The sequence below is a fragment of the Penicillium verrucosum genome (assembly GCF_028828655.1).
Source record: "Penicillium verrucosum strain IBT 35672 chromosome Unknown utg000003l_segment0_segment0, whole genome shotgun sequence".
Classification (NCBI taxonomy): domain Eukaryota; kingdom Fungi; phylum Ascomycota; class Eurotiomycetes; order Eurotiales; family Aspergillaceae; genus Penicillium; species Penicillium verrucosum.
Window position 1 is genome coordinate 4238056 of NW_026643212.1, and position 18150 is coordinate 4256205.

At 48.6% G+C, this 18150-nt stretch overlaps 8 protein-coding genes across 8 annotated transcripts; 2 read left to right on the top strand and 6 right to left on the bottom strand.

The window, feature by feature from the left end:
• Window positions 1-570: 570 nt before the first annotated feature.
• On the top strand, window positions 571-2480 carry hsp70 (molecular chaperone Hsp70; the record flags this gene model as incomplete). Its single annotated transcript, XM_057221932.1, is given in 2 exon segments — window positions 571-1971; window positions 1983-2480. 2 exon segments carry the CDS (start codon window positions 571-573, stop codon window positions 2478-2480), a joined length of 1899 nt encoding a protein of 632 aa, XP_057072204.1.
• Window positions 2481-2955: 475 nt separating this feature from the next.
• On the bottom strand, window positions 2956-3227 carry N7516_009214 (Non-classical export protein 1; the record flags this gene model as incomplete). The annotated part of the gene is made up of 2 exons (XM_057221933.1): window positions 2956-3133; window positions 3205-3227. 2 exons carry the CDS (start codon window positions 3225-3227, stop codon window positions 2956-2958), a joined length of 201 nt encoding a protein of 66 aa, XP_057072205.1.
• A 140-nt stretch (window positions 3228-3367) lies between these two features.
• Window positions 3368-4353, top strand: N7516_009215 (uncharacterized protein; the record flags this gene model as incomplete). Its single annotated transcript, XM_057221934.1, has 3 exons — window positions 3368-3884; window positions 3969-4061; window positions 4122-4353. The coding sequence occupies 3 exons, from the start codon at window positions 3368-3370 to the stop codon at window positions 4325-4327; spliced, it is 816 nt and encodes a 271-aa protein (XP_057072206.1). The 3' UTR covers window positions 4328-4353.
• Window positions 4354-4639: 286 nt separating this feature from the next.
• On the bottom strand, window positions 4640-5619 carry N7516_009216 (WW domain-containing protein; the record flags this gene model as incomplete). The annotated part of the gene is made up of 2 exons (XM_057221935.1): window positions 4640-5459; window positions 5510-5619. Coding segments are annotated over 2 exons (930 nt in total), but the record flags the coding sequence as incomplete, so codon positions are not given.
• Window positions 5620-6951: 1332 nt separating this feature from the next.
• On the bottom strand, window positions 6952-10663 carry N7516_009217 (uncharacterized protein; the record flags this gene model as incomplete). The annotated part of the gene is made up of 7 exons (XM_057221936.1): window positions 6952-8383; window positions 8434-9349; window positions 9418-9484; window positions 9514-10143; window positions 10174-10249; window positions 10447-10457; window positions 10640-10663. The coding sequence occupies 7 exons, from the start codon at window positions 10661-10663 to the stop codon at window positions 6952-6954; spliced, it is 3156 nt and encodes a 1051-aa protein (XP_057072208.1).
• A 41-nt stretch (window positions 10664-10704) lies between these two features.
• Window positions 10705-13686, bottom strand: N7516_009218 (WD repeat protein; the record flags this gene model as incomplete). The annotated part of the gene is made up of 1 exon (XM_057221937.1): window positions 10705-13686. One exon carries the CDS (start codon window positions 13684-13686, stop codon window positions 10705-10707), a length of 2982 nt encoding a protein of 993 aa, XP_057072209.1.
• Window positions 13687-14780: 1094 nt separating this feature from the next.
• On the bottom strand, window positions 14781-15873 carry pmp47 (putative peroxisomal membrane protein Pmp47; the record flags this gene model as incomplete). The annotated part of the gene is made up of 3 exons (XM_057221938.1): window positions 14781-14920; window positions 14982-15734; window positions 15795-15873. The coding sequence occupies 3 exons, from the start codon at window positions 15871-15873 to the stop codon at window positions 14805-14807; spliced, it is 948 nt and encodes a 315-aa protein (XP_057072210.1). The 3' UTR covers window positions 14781-14804.
• A 1137-nt stretch (window positions 15874-17010) lies between these two features.
• Window positions 17011-18017, bottom strand: N7516_009220 (Rab family GTPase YPT1; the record flags this gene model as incomplete). The annotated part of the gene is made up of 5 exons (XM_057221939.1): window positions 17011-17205; window positions 17274-17501; window positions 17556-17603; window positions 17669-17792; window positions 18007-18017. The coding sequence occupies 5 exons, from the start codon at window positions 18015-18017 to the stop codon at window positions 17011-17013; spliced, it is 606 nt and encodes a 201-aa protein (XP_057072211.1).
• Window positions 18018-18150: the final 133 nt, after the last annotated feature.

Genomic DNA, 18150 nt, shown 5'->3' on the forward strand with positions numbered 1-18150 from the left:
GTCTCCCATGGCGACGTGTATTATCATGTATTATCATGTATTATCATATCCGAATCATGTATTAATCTGTATTGAACTGTATTAATACCATAATCTGACACCGCCTTAAGAGTCATCCCACTATTACATCATTCAGCCCCGCTAAAAAAAAAAAAAGAGAACGTCAAAGAACATGAATCAGAGTAAAGAAAAAAATAGGAATTGACATCGTTCACAATAATTTCAGGAAGAATCAAGTAGTTTGTAGAATTGAAGACTCCACTAGGTTCATCTGGAACCTATTAGAGTCTTAACGAAGAAGGTAATGAGGTGGTTGCTGGGTCACCGAACCTCGTGGAATCTCATGGATCCCCATGGAAAGGGCTCCCTCTAGAAGCTTCTGGAGTAATACACCGCTCACTATATAGGAGCTTTTCTCAGCCCTCGTCCCTTTCCTTTTCTTCTTTTCTTCTCTCACTATCAAATACCCTCTTCCTCTTTGTATACTACCTACCCTTTTCACTCACGAATCTCTTTCTACACACCGACTTCTTTTTCTCTTTTTTTTTTTAACGATCACACACATCCACCATGGCTCCCGCCGTCGGTATTGATCTGGGAACCACCTACTCCTGTGTGGGTGTCTTCCGCGATGACCGTATCGAAATCATTGCCAACGACCAGGGTAACCGCACCACCCCCTCGTTCGTCGGTTTCACCGACACTGAGCGTCTCATCGGTGATGCCGCCAAGAACCAAGTCGCCATGAACCCCCACCACACTGTCTTCGACGCCAAGCGTCTCATTGGTCGCCGTTTTCAGGACGCTGAAGTCCAGGCCGATATGAAGCACTGGCCATTCAAGATCATCGAGAAGGCTACCAAGCCCGTTATCGAGGTTGAGTTCAAGGGTGAGGCCAAGCAGTTCACCCCTGAGGAGATCTCTGCCATGATCCTCGTCAAGATGCGTGAGACCGCTGAGGCTTACCTCGGTGGCACCGTCAACAACGCTGTCATCACTGTCCCTGCCTACTTCAACGACTCTCAGCGTCAGGCTACCAAGGACGCCGGTCTCATTGCCGGTCTCAACGTCCTCCGTATTATCAACGAGCCCACTGCCGCTGCCATTGCCTACGGTCTTGACAAGAAGGTCGAGGGTGAGCGCAACGTTCTGATCTTCGATCTTGGTGGTGGTACTTTCGATGTTTCTCTCCTGACCATCGAGGAGGGTATCTTCGAGGTCAAGGCCACTGCCGGTGACACTCACTTGGGTGGTGAGGACTTCGACAACCGTCTGGTCAACCACTTCGTCAACGAGTTCAAGCGCAAGCACAAGAAGGATCTGACCACCAACGCCCGTGCTCTCCGTCGTCTCCGCACCGCTTGCGAGCGCGCCAAGCGCACCCTCTCTTCCGCTGCCCAGACCTCCATCGAGATCGACTCTCTCTTCGAGGGTGTTGACTTCTACACCTCCATCACCCGTGCCCGTTTCGAGGAGCTCTGCCAGGACCTCTTCCGCGGCACCATGGAGCCCGTTGAGCGTGTCCTCCGTGACGCCAAGATCGACAAGTCCTCCGTCCACGAGATTGTCCTCGTCGGTGGTTCTACCCGTATCCCCAAGATCCAGAAGCTCGTTTCCGACTTCTTCAACAAGGACGCCAATAAGTCCATCAACCCCGATGAGGCCGTTGCCTACGGTGCCGCTGTCCAGGCCGCTATCCTGTCCGGTGACCAGTCTTCCAAGTCCACCAACGAGATCCTGCTTCTCGATGTCGCTCCTCTTTCCCTCGGTATTGAGACCGCTGGTGGTGTCATGACTCCTCTGATCAAGCGCAACACCACTATCCCCACCAAGAAGTCCGAGACCTTCTCCACCTACTCCGACAACCAGCCCGGTGTCCTGATCCAGGTCTTCGAGGGTGAGCGTGCTCGCACCAAGGACAACAACCTCCTCGGAAAGTTCGAGCTCACTGGCATTCCCCCGCTCCCCGTGGTGTTCCCCAGGTTGAGGTCACCTTCGATGTTGATGCCAACGGTATCATGAACGTCTCCGCTCTCGAGAAGGGTACCGGAAAGTCCAACAAGATTACCATCACCAACGACAAGGGCCGTCTCTCCAAGGAGGAGATTGAGCGCATGCTTGCCGAGGCTGAGAAGTACAAGGAGGAGGACGAGCTTGAGTCCGCCCGCATCCAGGCCAAGAACGGCCTCGAGTCCTACGCCTACTCCCTCAAGAACACTCTCTCCGAGGGCAAGCTCCAGATCTCCGAGGATGACAAGAAGAAGGTCGAGGACAAGATCAGCGAGGTCATCGGCTGGCTCGACAGCAACCAGACTGCTGAGAAGGACGAGTACGAGTCCCAGCAGAAGGAGCTCGAGGGTGTTGCCAACCCCATCATCTCCGCTGCCTACGGTGGCCAGGCTCCCCCTGGCGCTGGTGCCCCCGAGGGTGGTGCTCGCTCCGCTGACGAGGTTGAGGAGAAGCCCGAGGAGCTTGACTAAACGTTTCGCTCTGAATGATTCTTTCTTCTTTGCCATTTGGCAGTCGTTTACTTTTCACGTCTTGTTTTTACGAACTTATGGGTTATCAAGGTTTCCTTTTGCGCTTTGCGCATGATTGCATAGATACAAGGTTATCTCTCTTTTCCTGGGGGAAAAAAAATTCCTAGTGGATCAAAATTCTTTTTTAATTCCAACCATTCTTATCTTCTGTAGATTGTAGATCATAATTAGTGACTTCAATATTAAGCTAGCCAGCCCTCTTAGACTAGGTAAATAGTAAAATGAAGCTATACAAAAATTGCGTTCCCTTGTACAGCGCAAGTGTAGAGGAGATGACCATTCCATGCAATTGGACGGGTAAATATATACAAATAGAATACAAAGATTCAGGAATCAAGAATCAATATTACTTTTCATTCTCGTTGGGTAAGTCTCCCAAACCAAAACTCCAAACCGAAGTCTCCCAATTTCCCGTTTAAACATCTTGGAAGTCTCCATTCCACCACCGTTGTAACCGATGCCCACTTGTTTGTACGATGCTTCCATATGTGATTTCCGATGCGCGTTCGGGGTGCTGTTCGCGCTGGTCACGGCGGATGCGGGTGAGGGCAGCAGAGACACCCATGGTCAAGGCGAAGAGGGGATCTGCGATCCTATTCATATGGTGTTAGAATGATGGGTCTCTTGTCGGATATAGCCCCAGACTGTTGTGGACTGTTTGTACCTGGAAATAAGGTAGACAGGCATGATGCTCTGGGGGTTGGGGAGGAAAAAAAGACAAGATGGTGGTTTCGGTGATTCGTAGATGTGCTTGTGTTATGTTGTACATCTAAGCCGGAGAAGATATCCGTCACGTGATCTGGACACTGCTTTGCTGATCGGAACCCATGGCCCTCTGTCTTCCACAGCAACACATCTCCGCCATGCATTTTTCACTCTCCTCTCTTCTCCTGCTGGGGATTAGCAGTCTGGTATCTGCCAGCTCTTTGACAATTACCATCCCCGTCTCTGGGCCACTCCCAAACCCGCATGTCCTCCCCGCAACCAGCCATGCCACTCTCACTACTCTGCCCTCTGGTGGGAAAGACCACATCCTTTCCGCATCACTGACGCGCTCAGCGACATTTGTGTTCCATGATCTTCCATCCTCGGGATCAGATGCTCAGCCCGAGTCTTACCTGCTTGATATTCGCTCCGCTGGCGACTACGTCTTCGCCCCCTACCGCGTCGATGTTGCGGCCGATGGATCCATTCTTGGTATCTGGGAGACTTTCCGCGGGAACCCATGGGATAATCGTGGTGCAGAGAAATATATTGTGGATGTTGCTGGAAAGAAGCAGGTTGATGTGGTTGTCGAGGCCAAGGTTCTTGGACGAAAGGTCTTCTATGAGCAGCGTGCTCAATGTGAGCTTGACCCCCCCCTCTTCTCCCATTGATATAACCTGCAATAAATGTCTATAGTTGTACTAACCTTGCATTGAACTGCAGTCTCTCCCCTGAGTCTTGTCAAGAACCCCATGGTCTTGCTTGCAGTTGTCGCCCTAGGTCTTATGCTTGTCATGCCCAAGCTCATGGATAACAGTACGTCTATCCCTCACAACCCCCCAATTAAATTATCCGAGGCCTAACCCTGTTGTCTAGTGGATCCTGAGATGCGCGCCGAATTTGAGGAGCATTCTCGCTCCTCGCCCATCACCGGTGCCACTACCAATGCCATGACTGGTGGTGGGTTTGATCTGGCCAGCTGGATGGCGGGCACAGGTGCCCCTAGCCCCACGGCCAACGATGCGGCCCAGGCTGGTTCAACTGGTAGAGATACCAGTGCTCCTGCCCGGAGGCGCGGATAGAAGATTATTACTTCATTATATTGACCGTCCTTGGCATGGTATGATATCTTGTCATTGTCTCGTGGCTAATTGTATGATACAACGTCAACTGAAACTGCTCTTGACTCATAAAATTGAAGCCAAATGCCAATAAATGACTAGAGCTGTTTAGGCGAAACAAAAGCAATCCTCCCAAATCCCTCCCGATGTCAAAACGCCTAGAAGCCCCTCGAGCTGTACAGAGAGACCTGTCCCTTATCCCGAAGTCGATCCTAGTAACAAACCAAAGAAGAAAAGAACAGAACAATCAAAGAAATCGAAACGCAACTGGGCTTAGAAGTCGCCTCCTCCGAAGTCATCACCACCACCGCCGTAATCGTCATTGTCATGATGATCATCGATCGCATCAGCAATCAGCATACCGCCAAGTAAACCGCCACCAACACCCAAAGCAGCAGCGCCGGCAGTCCCCATACCTCCTCCACCTTGTCTGCGAGGCGGTTGCTGCTGGTAATATCCACCCTGCTGCGGGTATCCTCCATATCCACCTCCATATCCAGGCTGGGGGCCATGCTGCGGAGGATAGCCACCACCGCCGTAGTATGCCCCAGGAGGAGGACCTTGCTGGGTATACGAGGCGTATTGTTGCTGCGGCCGAGACGGCCTGCTGCTTGAACTCTTGCCCATCAGCTTGCTCAAAAATCCACCCTTGCTGCGCTTCTGTTCCTGCTCGGGCATCGGGCTATGCGATGCTGAGCCCGCTGCATACCCCCCTAGGCCGGTGGACTGCGGCCGCGACGCATTGTTGTAGTAGTCTGATGACGCGCCTTTATCTCCTGGACCGGCTCCGGTTCCTCGTGTACCAGCCCGGGCATCTTCCTCGGCTTGGAGCTTGGCAGCAAGCCGTGCGTCCTCGTCGATCATGTGAGGGCTGGCGTTGCCTGGGCCAGTATTCGTTGAAGGGTTATAGGGGTTGTTTGATCCCATATGTTGCTTCTGGTCTCCTGCACTGGCTAGTGCTGCTGGGTCGCCAGGCCCGGCATTGCTGTATGATGGCGGGAGAGAATCGGTTGGAAAATTACCGTCACCGCGCGGTGGGGGGGCTTCAGGGCGGTCCCATTGCGATTTGCCCGTAGCAAGGTCCACATAGAACCTAGCTGATTATCAGTACTTTGGTCTTTGTTAAGATGAGTATATACACACCAAGCGTGGTAACGATCATCATACTGCGCTTTCCATCCCTCAGGTACCGAGGGCGGGGGAGGCCCGGAAGGCGGGGCGAACGACATGATGCGACAAGTACGGTTAGTTAACTTGAATAGGTTGCAAGTCTGGAAGCTCGGATGTTGGGAATGATGAATGATCAAAGGGTTAGGTTTGAACGAGGACAAAAGAAAGTAGTGAGAAAGTGAGAAGTTGTGTATGAGAAGTTGTGTATGAGAAGTGAGAGAGAGGGAGGAGTTCTTTGGTTCATGGATATATACTCGGGAAGTAAGCGGAGAATTGTGGCCTCAGGCATATTTACTGCGCCTCCCGATGTTGGTGGCGGTGCCCTGATGTCACATAAAGGGCCATAACTAGTTACATAAAACATACATAACTAGTAACTGACACAAATCTGTCTGTATTTGCAATGTATGGTACAACTGACCAATGTTCACAACTCGAATTCACTACATGTAAATTGATAAAAACTAGTTAGTTAACTAGTATAAGTTATCAATCTTGTGTTGACATTGATGACTAACTGTATTATACACTTTTGTATGGTATGCTCAGTACCAGTTGTCACATGATTTGGTGGTAACTATACGCATACACTCTTTCCTGGCCCCACCGCTAAGGCTTTAGCGCATTTTGTCGAACTAAGAATAAGGCCCCCTTAGGCTATAAACAGGAACCGAGGTTTTTGTTAATAGTCTAGTGGTAAAATAGCCTATATTTATTCCCATATATTTCATTATTGAGCTGCGACGGAAAATTGAGGGCGTAGTAAGATACGGCTTATAAAGTATATAACAGCCTAAGAGACGTCATATTACAATGTATGCACATAGAGTCCGTGGAATCTATAGGGCTTCGTTGTGGGTTATAAATCTGGTTGCGCGAGAGCCACTGCCGCCTTATTTCATAGATCCCCCCCCCCGGGAGGCTCGTGCCCAACCTCCCAACTCAACAATGTATTATTCAGTCATTGAAACAAACCCGCTGGGAATCGCATATTTGCCCTACAGTATTCCCTCCTACCTGTAAACCACTCTTTCCAGACAAAATTCCGATGTAGCATAGATGCGCTGTCATGCCCAGGTCCTATGAGCTGGCCCCGCGCTGCTGGCAGGGTCCTTCTGGAAAGAAGCACTATAAGCTCTACCGCGGTCACCTGGAGACTAGTGTTTTGGTTAAATACGTGTAGACCAGTGCGACTTTACATGTATGACGATGCTTCGTATAAGAGATGCTGCTATAACACTCGCTGAATAAATAATGCCCAAGACTTCCATATATTTGTATTTATATGTGTAAGTGCTTTGGAAACCATGTAAAACATAATCAGAATCCGGAATCTCCAAGAAACCAAGGTACGTAGTAGCATTACTGTGTAAAGTAACAACCCTTCATTGTCGTACGCTGTATAAATAGAGATATCAAGACATCATAGCCATTTCTTTCAAAGTTACCCCTTGTATATCCGTCTTCCTGATTCTCACTGGTGCTCCCAAAAACAGTGATCGCTCTATAATTCCCTTGTCCACCCCCTGATCTTGCTCATCAGGATGGGTTAATACAACTCCCTTCTCTCCTCTTTCCTCCCATACCTTCTTCACAAGCTCATAGTTAGACTCTGAACAAAGAATCGCACTCTCCACTACCATACCCATGTGTTCACATCGTTTTAAAGGATAGGGATTTGCCAGCAGTTCAGTCAAAACAGGAAGCTTCTGCAACTCTGACAGCAAGAAAGACGCCAACTGGCCATTTATACAGGCCTGATGAAGGCCCATCTCATCCCCACCCCGGGCGAAGAATTCCGCGTACAATTGTCGAAGATCCATTCGCTCCTGCGGTGTTTGACAGTTGTAGAACCCATAATCTAAAGCAGCGGCTTGCATCGGCTCTATGGTCGGTAGAAAGGTGAAGCGCTTTAACTCCCAAACACTCTGGTGCCAGATTCCCACGAAGTTCATGAGGGTTCCGAAATTGCGCAGTTCCGCGATGGCGTGCCCAAGGCCGTACTTGTCAAATAGGGCGACCATATCAGACTGTTCCATAGCCTTCCAAAATTCTTGAAATTTGCACCTGCTGATAAGCACCTTGTAAAGGTTTGCTAGCATTTTAACACCATCATGATCTCGAGCCGTGCAGAAGCCAAGAAAAATCCAGTTGTCTTCGTCAGCTTCTGGAACAAATCCATTCAGAATTTGATAGAAGAATACGTATGCCTCGAGTTTCTCTCGGGGCTTCCACTCATCGAATGGGATTTTGCGATCTTTTGGCTCGACCAAATGCAGTTGCGATTTGAAATCCTCGCTTAAATCACACACTGCACCAGCGGCGAAGCCATCATGCTGATGTAACCATCGTATTTCTCGTTGAACTGTGGAAGACGGTACCTGGGAGCCGCGGAAGAGGAGAAACTCCTTCAGTTTGTTGCTTCGCCATGCTTCTCGAAGTTCATCTTCTGTGACTCCGTAGTTATTCACTAGCTGGCAATATATGTGGAAAATCCTTTTTCTTTCATTGGCGGATGCGAAATATAGGAAGCCAAAAGCCTTTGCCACAAGATCATCTGCTGGAAATTCCTTTCGTGTGCACATGAGAATGAAGTCGTCCGCCTCGTCTAAGGGCCTTCCGAGCCTGCAGGAATACTTGTGCTCTAACCAGTGCAGATTTTGACACATATCGTTGCAGTACAATGCCGTGTCACATTTTGAGCAGGGAGTCAGTGGACCTATTGTTGTATGGCATTGGGCGCAAGACCTGGATGTCGACTGGGGACCATTGAAATCCGGAGTTTGGGCCTCGTCTCTTTCAGGAACATGAGATATGTCAGGAATGTTCGTCTGACTTTGGTTGCTTCTATAGCAGAAATAAGTTTGCTAAATAATATTGAAAACTGAGCCTCTCACCTGTTGTCAGCTATTGCTCTTGAGCTGAGTGTTGACAACCACTCTGCTTGTCTTGCCTGGGACAGAGGATCTGGGATGTGGCGATGGAACGGGGACCATTCCGTTGTTTTCGGCGCCACTGGAGTTGAAATAGTTGACTCTTTGACCGCATCGATGTGTTGGTCATCTTTGACAGCACACTCATGCCGCAACATATCGCGGAGGCTCTGAACTGCAGGGTCTAGCTTGGCTCGATGTGAAGACGGGATAATTAGAGAGCTGGGCAACGTCCATTGTGAATAGACTTTGCCATGATTGTCGCGGGCTTGAAAGAGACCCAAGCTTTGCAGGATGTGGCCACACATAAGGCATGTCTTTTTGCTGATACCGAGGTATGTAAAAGTTTGAGTAATACTGTCCTTGCTAATGAGATGGGTAACCATTCCCATCTCAGCATGGATCCATTTCTTCTTTCGGAGTTCCAACCGAACCTTTTGGTCCGCTTTGTTTGATGATTGGGGGCACAACGATATGCTCGGTAGAACGTGCCTTGCTTTAGCTCCGGGTACGAGCGTAATTTTCATGCTCTGGAAACCTTCGATCTCGCGCGCTGCTTCCCAAAATGTGATGTAGGCGTATTTAGGGCGACAAAGAAAGCCCAACTCACGGACTAGTCGTTTGACCTGCTTGTCTGTAAAGAGTCGATTGATCTCAGAGTAGAAAGTTGTGCTGTAGCAAATGTCGTAGATGATGCTCACTAAAATTGTTGAAGAGATCTCTCCTGAGTCAAATGCCTTTAAACATGCAACCAACTTCCACATTTCCTTCTTCTCTACCACCAGGTTGAGAAGCTGTGATGCATGATGATGAAGGCGTGGAGTATAGTATTCGCTGAGCATTGCTTGGAGGTCTGGTAAAGTCTCAATGTCAAAGGGTTCTGTTATTGATCGTAAATTAGACTTGGGGAGACCGATCAATACTTGTCAATACGCAATCCAAGCATACTTCTGTTTGCGACTAGTTCCAGCTGCCTCGCTACCTCCTCTAGGAGCTTGATGTCCTTTCCCCCCATCTAGCATTCCTCAATGCTAGAATATTTACCTCGTCAGCGGTCTCCTGCATAGCTGTACAAGTTACATAGTGCGGATCCTTTTTGTAGCACAGTGTTTCAGCCAACCGATCAAGAAACCGCATCTTCACCGACTTCGTACCCTCCTCCGTCAGATAATCGGCAATGCTCGTCGCGGGCTGTCTATCAACATGCATTTGCTCGTCCCCTGCGCTTTCCGCGGAGTTCACATCTCCGTCCACATTTGTCCTCAAGGGAGCACGTTGTTGATGCCTGATTTGACAGATTGCGGCTAGTGTTGTGATGTCTGATTCTATTTCCGTCGAAAGATTCCAAGCACCAGCCTCGTGGCTAGATTCTTGGAAAGATGGTTGAAGACGTTGAACGCGATTCATTTTGTCGTATGCCCTCAATTGTAGGTTTGTGTTTAATATTATGGTTGCTGTAGAGGATATGGATGTAAGGTAATGAGTGGTTCGCAGGTCGGAAGGTGAGAAGTGGGCGGGGTTGTTGAGTTGGGAGGTTGGGCACGAGCCTCCGGGGGGGGATCTGCGGAAATAAGGCGGCAGTGGCTCTCGCGCAACCAGATTTACAACCCACGACGAAGCCCCATAGATTCCACGGACTCCATATATATGTATTGTAATATAACGTCTCTTAGGCTATTATATACTTTATAAGCCGTATCTTACTACGCCCTCAATTTTCCGTCGCAGCTTAATAATGAAATGTATACCTAGGTAGGAATAAATATAGGCTATTTTACCACTAGACCATTAACAAAAACCTCAGTTCATATTTATGGCCTAGGGGGCCTTATTCTTAGTTCGACAAAATGCGCTAAGAGCCTTGGCGGTAGAGCCAGGAAAGAGTGATTGAGTGAGTACTGGTTGGTCAAGCCGATTTCGAGAACGACTGTATGTATAGATAGATCTATATCTATATATCTATATATCTATATCAACTAGTTATATATCTACATATCTATAGGTTTATAGATTTATAGACCTACAGAGTACTCCGTACAGGGCTACCACATTCAATATTTCAGCCTATCAAGTCATATTATCCTACAAATTGACATCCACAAATATCATCAATAGCTCTCTCTGCCGCTGTAACGTGAATTTCTTTAAGATAAAAAAAAAAAAAAAAAACTAAATCAGAACTCCACGCTTCCATGCTATGCAAAATATATCACCAGTGTCGAGAAAGGGGTCACCTTAGACGATCTCCTTTTGGATGTTAGGATCGATTTCTCCACTAGCTGGGAACCAGTTATCTTCTTCAAGAAGCTCAAGTAGTTCCCCAAGGTCAAACCGCTGTCGATGTGAAGTCCCCATCTCCGTATCCGAGTCCAATAGAGTCAGGTCAACGTTTTCGGTGTTGCTGATTATCCGACGGGAGAGCCTGCGAGCTTTCTTTTTCATCCGAGGTTTTTTTATGGCTTTCTCTTCTCGGTTGTCTTTTCCATTCTCTCCACAGACCTCTCCATAATCCTCTTTCTTATCTCCATCCTCCTCTTGATATTCTTCCCTTTTCACTTTTTTGACTTCCATTTTCATGGCTTTTTTCTTCCTCTTCTTTCCTGCCGGGGAAGAACCAAGGGAAGACAAAGATACAGGGGTTTGGAAGATGGACGTACAAGGACCATTATGCTCCTGGCGTTTTCCCCCGTGGAATCCTCGATTTCGTATTTCCGCAAGTTGTATTTGCCTTTCAACCTCTCGTCGTTGGTTTGAGTCCAGTTCATGCCGATCTTCCGGTGGTGGACCATCCAACTGTTGGCTCTGGTATTTCTTAAGCAAAGGGAGCTGCCCAATTCGGTCGGGGGAAACATCTTGCTTGACGTTCCTAGCCCACGAGGCAAAAGGTCCAGTGTAAGAGGGCCCTTGACCCATACCAAACGTTTCGTGCTTGACAAGCTGGCCAGATAGGAGGAGCTGGTTTCCCGCAACGATGCCACTATCGCTGGGCTTTTCGGGTTCTGGGGCATGTTCGAACTCGAAAGTTTTCATGTTAGGGTCCGAACAAGGACCCGAGGATAGTATATGCACGCCTCCTCCAGAACCCCCGACAAGGAGATGAGAATGATCCTCGGTGAAGGCTGCACACATAATCTCCTCATCGAAAGTTGCGACATCCTCAACGAGGACATCTTCGGGTGACCGGCGAATGTCCCATCGTTTGAGGATGCCATCGGAGGCACCGGTATAAAATTGGTCCATAGAAGAACCCCAGAGAGCTACCCTAACACCCACATCTGCCGTTTCCCGGCTTCGCTGGTGATCAATGGGATTAAGGGGGGCCCTATGGCGAAGTTCGTGGAGAATCCTATCACCTTTCCGATTATCCCAAACATAGGTTTTACCATCGGTGCAACTAGCGGTCACATATGTGCCGTTTGAATCCATTGGACAAAAGTTGACCTCATTAACATCCAATGCCGGGCAGGAAAATTCCATCACAGACGGCACACGCTTTTGGAGGTCATGGTTGAGGCTAAACACCCTTACAATTGATTTCGTGGTAATGCCAATCCCTTTAATGCGCGCGTTATGAGGATCCTCAGGACTGGCCGTTGCAAAGAGGGGCAACGAAGAGTGCCACTTAATGTCGAAGACATTTTGTGAGTTGGAAGACATTCTGATGGTCTCATACGCGGATTCGCGGGCTCGCCACAAGCCTAAGTGGCCTTTGTATATTGGATCCTCACCTGGCTCAGCCAGACCTCCAGCTAAGTATTCCTCAGTCGACGGAGTATGCCCCCAGGCCAGGGCCGTTGATGAGAACTCAAAGTTGGGCCTATACCGTGCATCGCGGTCGAATGGAAGGAGAGTCGATGTCAAATTTTCCGGATCTTTTGTGTCCCAGACCAAAATTGATTCTGTCCCTGTAGCCAAGATATACGGACTGAATCTCGACACGGACATCACTGCCACTCGAGACTCATGCTGCAAGGTATGGGTACAGGACACGTTGCCGATTGACTCCACGTCCCAAATTTTGACAGTTTTGTCAAAACTAGCGGTGTAGAGTCTGTTGCCAATCCACTGCATGTTATTGACGCTCATGAAAAGCCGGGGGTCATCAACTGTTGACGATGTTGGCCGTGGAATCCAATGGTCCGGAATTTCCTTCAGACGATTACTCTGAAGATCGCCTAAGAGAAGATTGTTGGCCTTGTTGTACTGCATATTATGTTCGTCTGATTTAGCTGCGGCGCCTGCCGCAAACCGAGTACCATCAGGCGACCAAGCCAGAACAAGCAGATCCCCCGAAGCACCTTGCCATGATTTCCATGGTCTCAGGTCCGAGACCACATCGGTGACAATGGGGCGATGATTTCCGCCTCCAAGCTCACGGCTGTACAGCAGCTTTTGAACATTTGCACGACGGGGTAAAACGCGACGCGGCTCCTGTGGAGAAGACGCGACGGTGTCCAAAATAGCTTCCACGTTTGTGTCTGGCTCTTCGGAGTCAATGGGAACGTTGACCCAAGGGTTGGCATAATAGTTGGTTGGTTGGACTCTATTTCGACCAGAGCGACGAATGGAGCTTTGCTCGGCAGTCGGGGATATTGACCGCGAGGATTGAGATGATCTGGAGGCAGACAACATGGTGTCTGGTGGATAAGAGAAGTGCTGCTTTGACATAGGAGCAACTATCTCATCCTTCCTATTGGCGTTTGAGATTGCCACACTCTCCCTAAGCGTCCGTTGGCGCTCGCGATAACTGGGAGAGATGCCATGTGATGAAGAGACAGAGACAGAAGCAGATTGAGGAGATGTAAGTCGGGAAGGCGCGCGGGAAGGCGCGTGGGAGGAAGCGCGTGAAGATGTACGGGGGGAAACCCGGACTGGACTGCCAGAGGAAGGAGCGATAGAGCGAGAAGGAGAAGGTTGAGTGGCATGGCTGCCACTTGATGAACGCGTAACTCGAGGTGACATTTGGAGAGGTGATGCCTCGCTGGGCTGGACTTCAGTCCGCGGAGTCTGCCAGGCATCTTGGACCTCGTCTCTCGTATGGCCAGAGGTGGCCGGAGTTGACGGATTCTCTGGCAGAGAGGAGACTCTCGAATACTGCACTAGCAAACGGAGAGTCTCACGTTGAATATCTGGGTTTTCTGGGATGCTTCGAGCTGACAGACCAGGGAATGCAGGGACAATACCCTGGCCATTAAGACTGGAAAAGCCGTGAGACATTTCTAGTACCACAGCTGATGTTCCGAGCTAGAGAGAAGGAAAAAAAAGGTCAGATATGAATAACAAAAGTAACAAGAGAGTTCTCTCACATGTTTGACTTGGATGATATGGATTTGGCCTCAGTCACGTCTGGTGTCGGACGATGGCAAAGTGAGAAAGACATAACATCGGCCCCCGCTCTCACTTTGTTCACACTGAACCTGGGGTTTCCGTTATTGCCTTCCAGCCCGTCGTCGATCTCTTAGACGTGATTCCGTTCCTTTATTTGGCAAAATCAAGCCTAGGCTTTGGATGGCTTTGCTAGGAAATAGATTGTCCCAGTATAGCCTTGACAGCCCTATCAAAGCTGGATCCTAAGCAATACAGCCGTTCAAGATGTTGTTTCTGAATGAGTACGATGGAAAATATCTGTAGCGAGCGCAGATCTTCCAAGTCGAGAGTAAGAGGGTTACATAGGCAATGCGACAACGGAGAGGCAAGCTTGAATCTGTCATGCATTAGGAGGTTTTCTCGTCTAAAGGGACTGGGAGAAGCATACCTAGGAGGAGTATGTATAGAAGCTCAAGGAGGGATTGAAGGAGAGAGGGGCAGGGAAATCAATGTGCAAAACCGAGAATTGCCCAGATTGCAGAAGAAGATACAGGAGAAAAGTGTGGAGAAATGAAGCAGAATCGCGTTGAGAACGCGACAACGCGGGTAACAACGGCGGTGGGCGATGAACCCATTGTAAGGCGGTCAGGCCTCAACTTTCAAGTAACTATGGATGTCTTTTTGATTTCTTTTTTTTTTGTTTAAAAGGGAAAAAATTATAGAAAAAGGAAAAAGGATTGAAGAAGTATAAGAGTGGATTTCAGGTTAAAAAAAAACTAAACAACTAAACTACATATTGACAGAGTACCTGGGTATCGTTTTAAAAATAGCTCCCAAAAGCTCCTAACAACTTCCAAGAAGCTTAACCAACCCATTCTTTATAGTGGGAAATTGAAATGAAGGTCAGCACCTCTGTACACTCAAACCAGTATACATGGTGGACATTGAGAGTCCCAGTCTTGTCTCTCCAGAAAGTGTGACCATATAAGTTGTGAGATAGGTCTGGTAGCCTTGAAAACATGTCCTGTCTATTTAGCAATGCGACCCTTTCTACGGGCAGACACCATCATATCATACAGCACATCCTTGAACGCGAAAAGGAATGCAGCAGTGATGGCGCTCTGGGTGACCTTGGGTCCAATACCTTATTGGAACATATGTCAGTGAACAGCCCACCAGGTATGATTTTTCCAAAAATCACTTACCCTTGTAGAGCCCCTTCCAGCCTTCTTCCCGAATAATCCTCTTCAGACTTCCGTTCAAGCTCTCCTTGGGGCCATCCCGACTGGCCACATGAGCTCGGCTCTTGATGGTGATATATGGGTATGTGAGGCTGGTGGCCATGATTTTTCCTAGTGCGCCCAAGTAGAACGCATCCTTCGGCGTCATACGCCGGCGGCGCTCCACCACGTTTTTCAATTGCTCGAAAATAGTGTATTGCAGAATTGGGTTGATCACCAGAATCAACGCCGGGAGGACGCCGGCAAATAGGGCCTTGGGGCCCTCCTGCCGGAGCAGGTCCATTAGGGTGCTGAGGGTGGATGCCTTTGTTTTCTTGGCACCAGGCAATGTTTCCTCCGCCTCAGACTTGCGGGCAGTCATGCGAGTGTTGATGACCCAGATCGGGTTGGTGATCAGCACTGTGGCGCTCCCTGCAATGGCGCCCGCAATCATAGACTCCACCGTCGTGAGCTTTTTCGAGGCTCGGCCTCCCTGGATGGCGGCCTTCTCAAAGGCCGAACGCGTGAATTCATACCAATAGTAATACACAAAATTGGTGACGCTGATTCCAAACAAGGCTGATTCCAGACCGGAATATAAACCCGAGATACCTTCTCTCTGTACAATGCGGCGTACGGCATCGAGGGTGGTCGAGTGCGCACGCTTCGACTCAACTTGGGCTCTTGTCGATAAAGTGATCAGAGGGTATCTGGAGTGGGTATGGGGGTTAGCGGCAGCTATGGGGAAAACGCGGGGAAGCATACGTCAAGACCATCGACAGAACCCCCCTCCCGCACCTGCCAGCGCGTGTGCGATGTTATCACTCTGCTGAATAGCAGCAGATGCCGCCTTACTCTCGACTGCAGGTTGAGGCATGATGGGAAGGATTTTGAATTATTGAACTGTGCCTCAGGTGTAATGTATAGCCTGTAAAGAGCGAAAGAAGATGAAATATGTCAGATTAAGAATGTTTTAGAAGTTTACCATATGGGGGTCGGCTTGAAAGGGGATGGGATGTTCATGACGTTTTTGCCGAAGTGTGTACTCCGTTACCTCGGCTCTTTCACCCAACTCCACTGCATTCCGAAGTGCCCATAGCGTAAATTCAGGAGTACGGAGTATGTTGTATAGTTGAATGACTGGATTTTGATTTGGATATTCTTAATGTTCCCGGTACCTGCATGTCAATTGAGTAACTTACAATGTGTGTCACATTCAAATAAACCGAAATTTGGGTAATATCTCCGGACTACCTAGGTAGTATCTTCCAAGGTGAGCTAACTAGTCATATATGTGTTGATCATGATCTAACTATAGTTAGTTAGTTATATTACTTTGGTGTGAGTCGGCACCTGTGACTTGCATGTGATTATATATACCTTCATAATGTTGTAGAAAGCCTTAACGGTGCATAGAATTATACAATTTATATTTAACTCAGGGGGACAATCTACATAAGACAACACACTAGGCTACTAGAAAAGAATAGAAAAATAGAAAAATAGAAAAAGTAGCCCCATATAAGGCAGCATGCCTTGACAAGTCGCAAGGTTCTCGCTATTATTCCATTCACAAGTGAGAAATCCAACCTACAGAGAAAAAAAAAAAGCGAAAATAGAAAATAGAAAGGTGAAAGGGGGGAAGACACAGAGGGAATGATGGGCCAAGATAATAGAGCAGAGACGTGGCTAGGAAATCATGAGAACGCAGAAACCGGCGGTAATAGCATAAGCAAACGCAGAAAACGAGGATAGAACGCAGGCCGTCTAAAGTGAATCCAAGGCAAGAAAGAACCCCCCCCAACGGCATTATCAGAACGATTGCCAGCTGCGTGGAGAAGCTTCTCCTTGCCCATCAGAGATTATGCCAGGAATATGCCAAGTTTAGTTTCCAAAGACCTGACAAGCCTGACTTCTGCCCATTAGATACCACGCCGCTTGAAACCCCTCAATTCATGATGTAACATTGCGCCAAACTGAAGCACCGCACCACACAAAGAGAACGTCGTGTCGTTTAGCAGCAGCCACCTGCGGATCCAGACTGGACACCCTGGCCCTGGCCAACCTGCACAGTCGGCTTGTTGTTGACAGTGGCCGTTCCCATGCGTTCCTTGATCTGTCGTGCCATTGTCAAGAATGCCTGCTCAACATTCGACGCGTTCTTGGCCGAAGTTTCGAGGAAAGGAATTCCAAGACTATCAGCAAACTCCTGTAAAGGTGCAATCAAACCCTGTTAACAGTTTGCCCGAACGGCCTTGGGTTTCTCTTTAAACATACCTTCGCAACGGTGTATTCCACGACCTTCTTGTCCTCCATATCGCTCTTGTTTCCGACGAGCAGCTTGTTAACACCCTCGGTAGCGTACCGATCAATCTCCTGGAGCCACTGCTTCACGTTGTTGAAGGAATCCATGTCGGTGACATCGTAAACCACGCAGATTCCATGAGCGCCCCGGTAGTAAGAAGATGTGATGGTACGGAATCGCTCCTGGCCGGCGGTGTCCCACTGTAGATATTATTAGCTTTGTTTTCAGATGTTTGGTGTTCAATATTGCCATACGATTTGAAGTTTCACAGTCTTGCCATCGAGTTCGATTGTGCGGATTTTCTATGATGACCTGTTAGCACCGCTATTCTCTTGCGGCCAAATACCCTGTAGCTTCCGAGACGTACGAAGTCAACGCCGATTGTCGAGATGTAGCTTTCGGTGTAGGTATCATCGGCAAAACGAAGCAGCAGGCAAGACTTTCCAACACCGGAGTCACCGATGAGGAGCAGCTTGAAAAGGTAATCGTATCTATCTCGATGGTTAGGCAACGGAGATCGGCAAGTTTGGGAATTTGGGTCGTGCGACGGTCAGATCAGGGACGCGACGATACTCTAGAAATCAACATCACATCAGTCAAGTTCAACACACAAGAAGGCTCGTATAGTCAACCAAGGCAGGGCGCATAGTTGGAAGGGGATTTGGGGGGCGGGAGGGGAGATGTGAAATGGGGAAGGCTTACCACTCGGGATTCATGATTGAGACTTTGGAGGCAGAGAAGAAGGTGAAATGAAAGCAGAGGTAGAGCACACACAGGTCCAGAGGAATATAAGGGAGAAGAAAAATAAGTTGATGGAGTCGAAGTTCCTATGAAGTCGGGGGAGGGGAC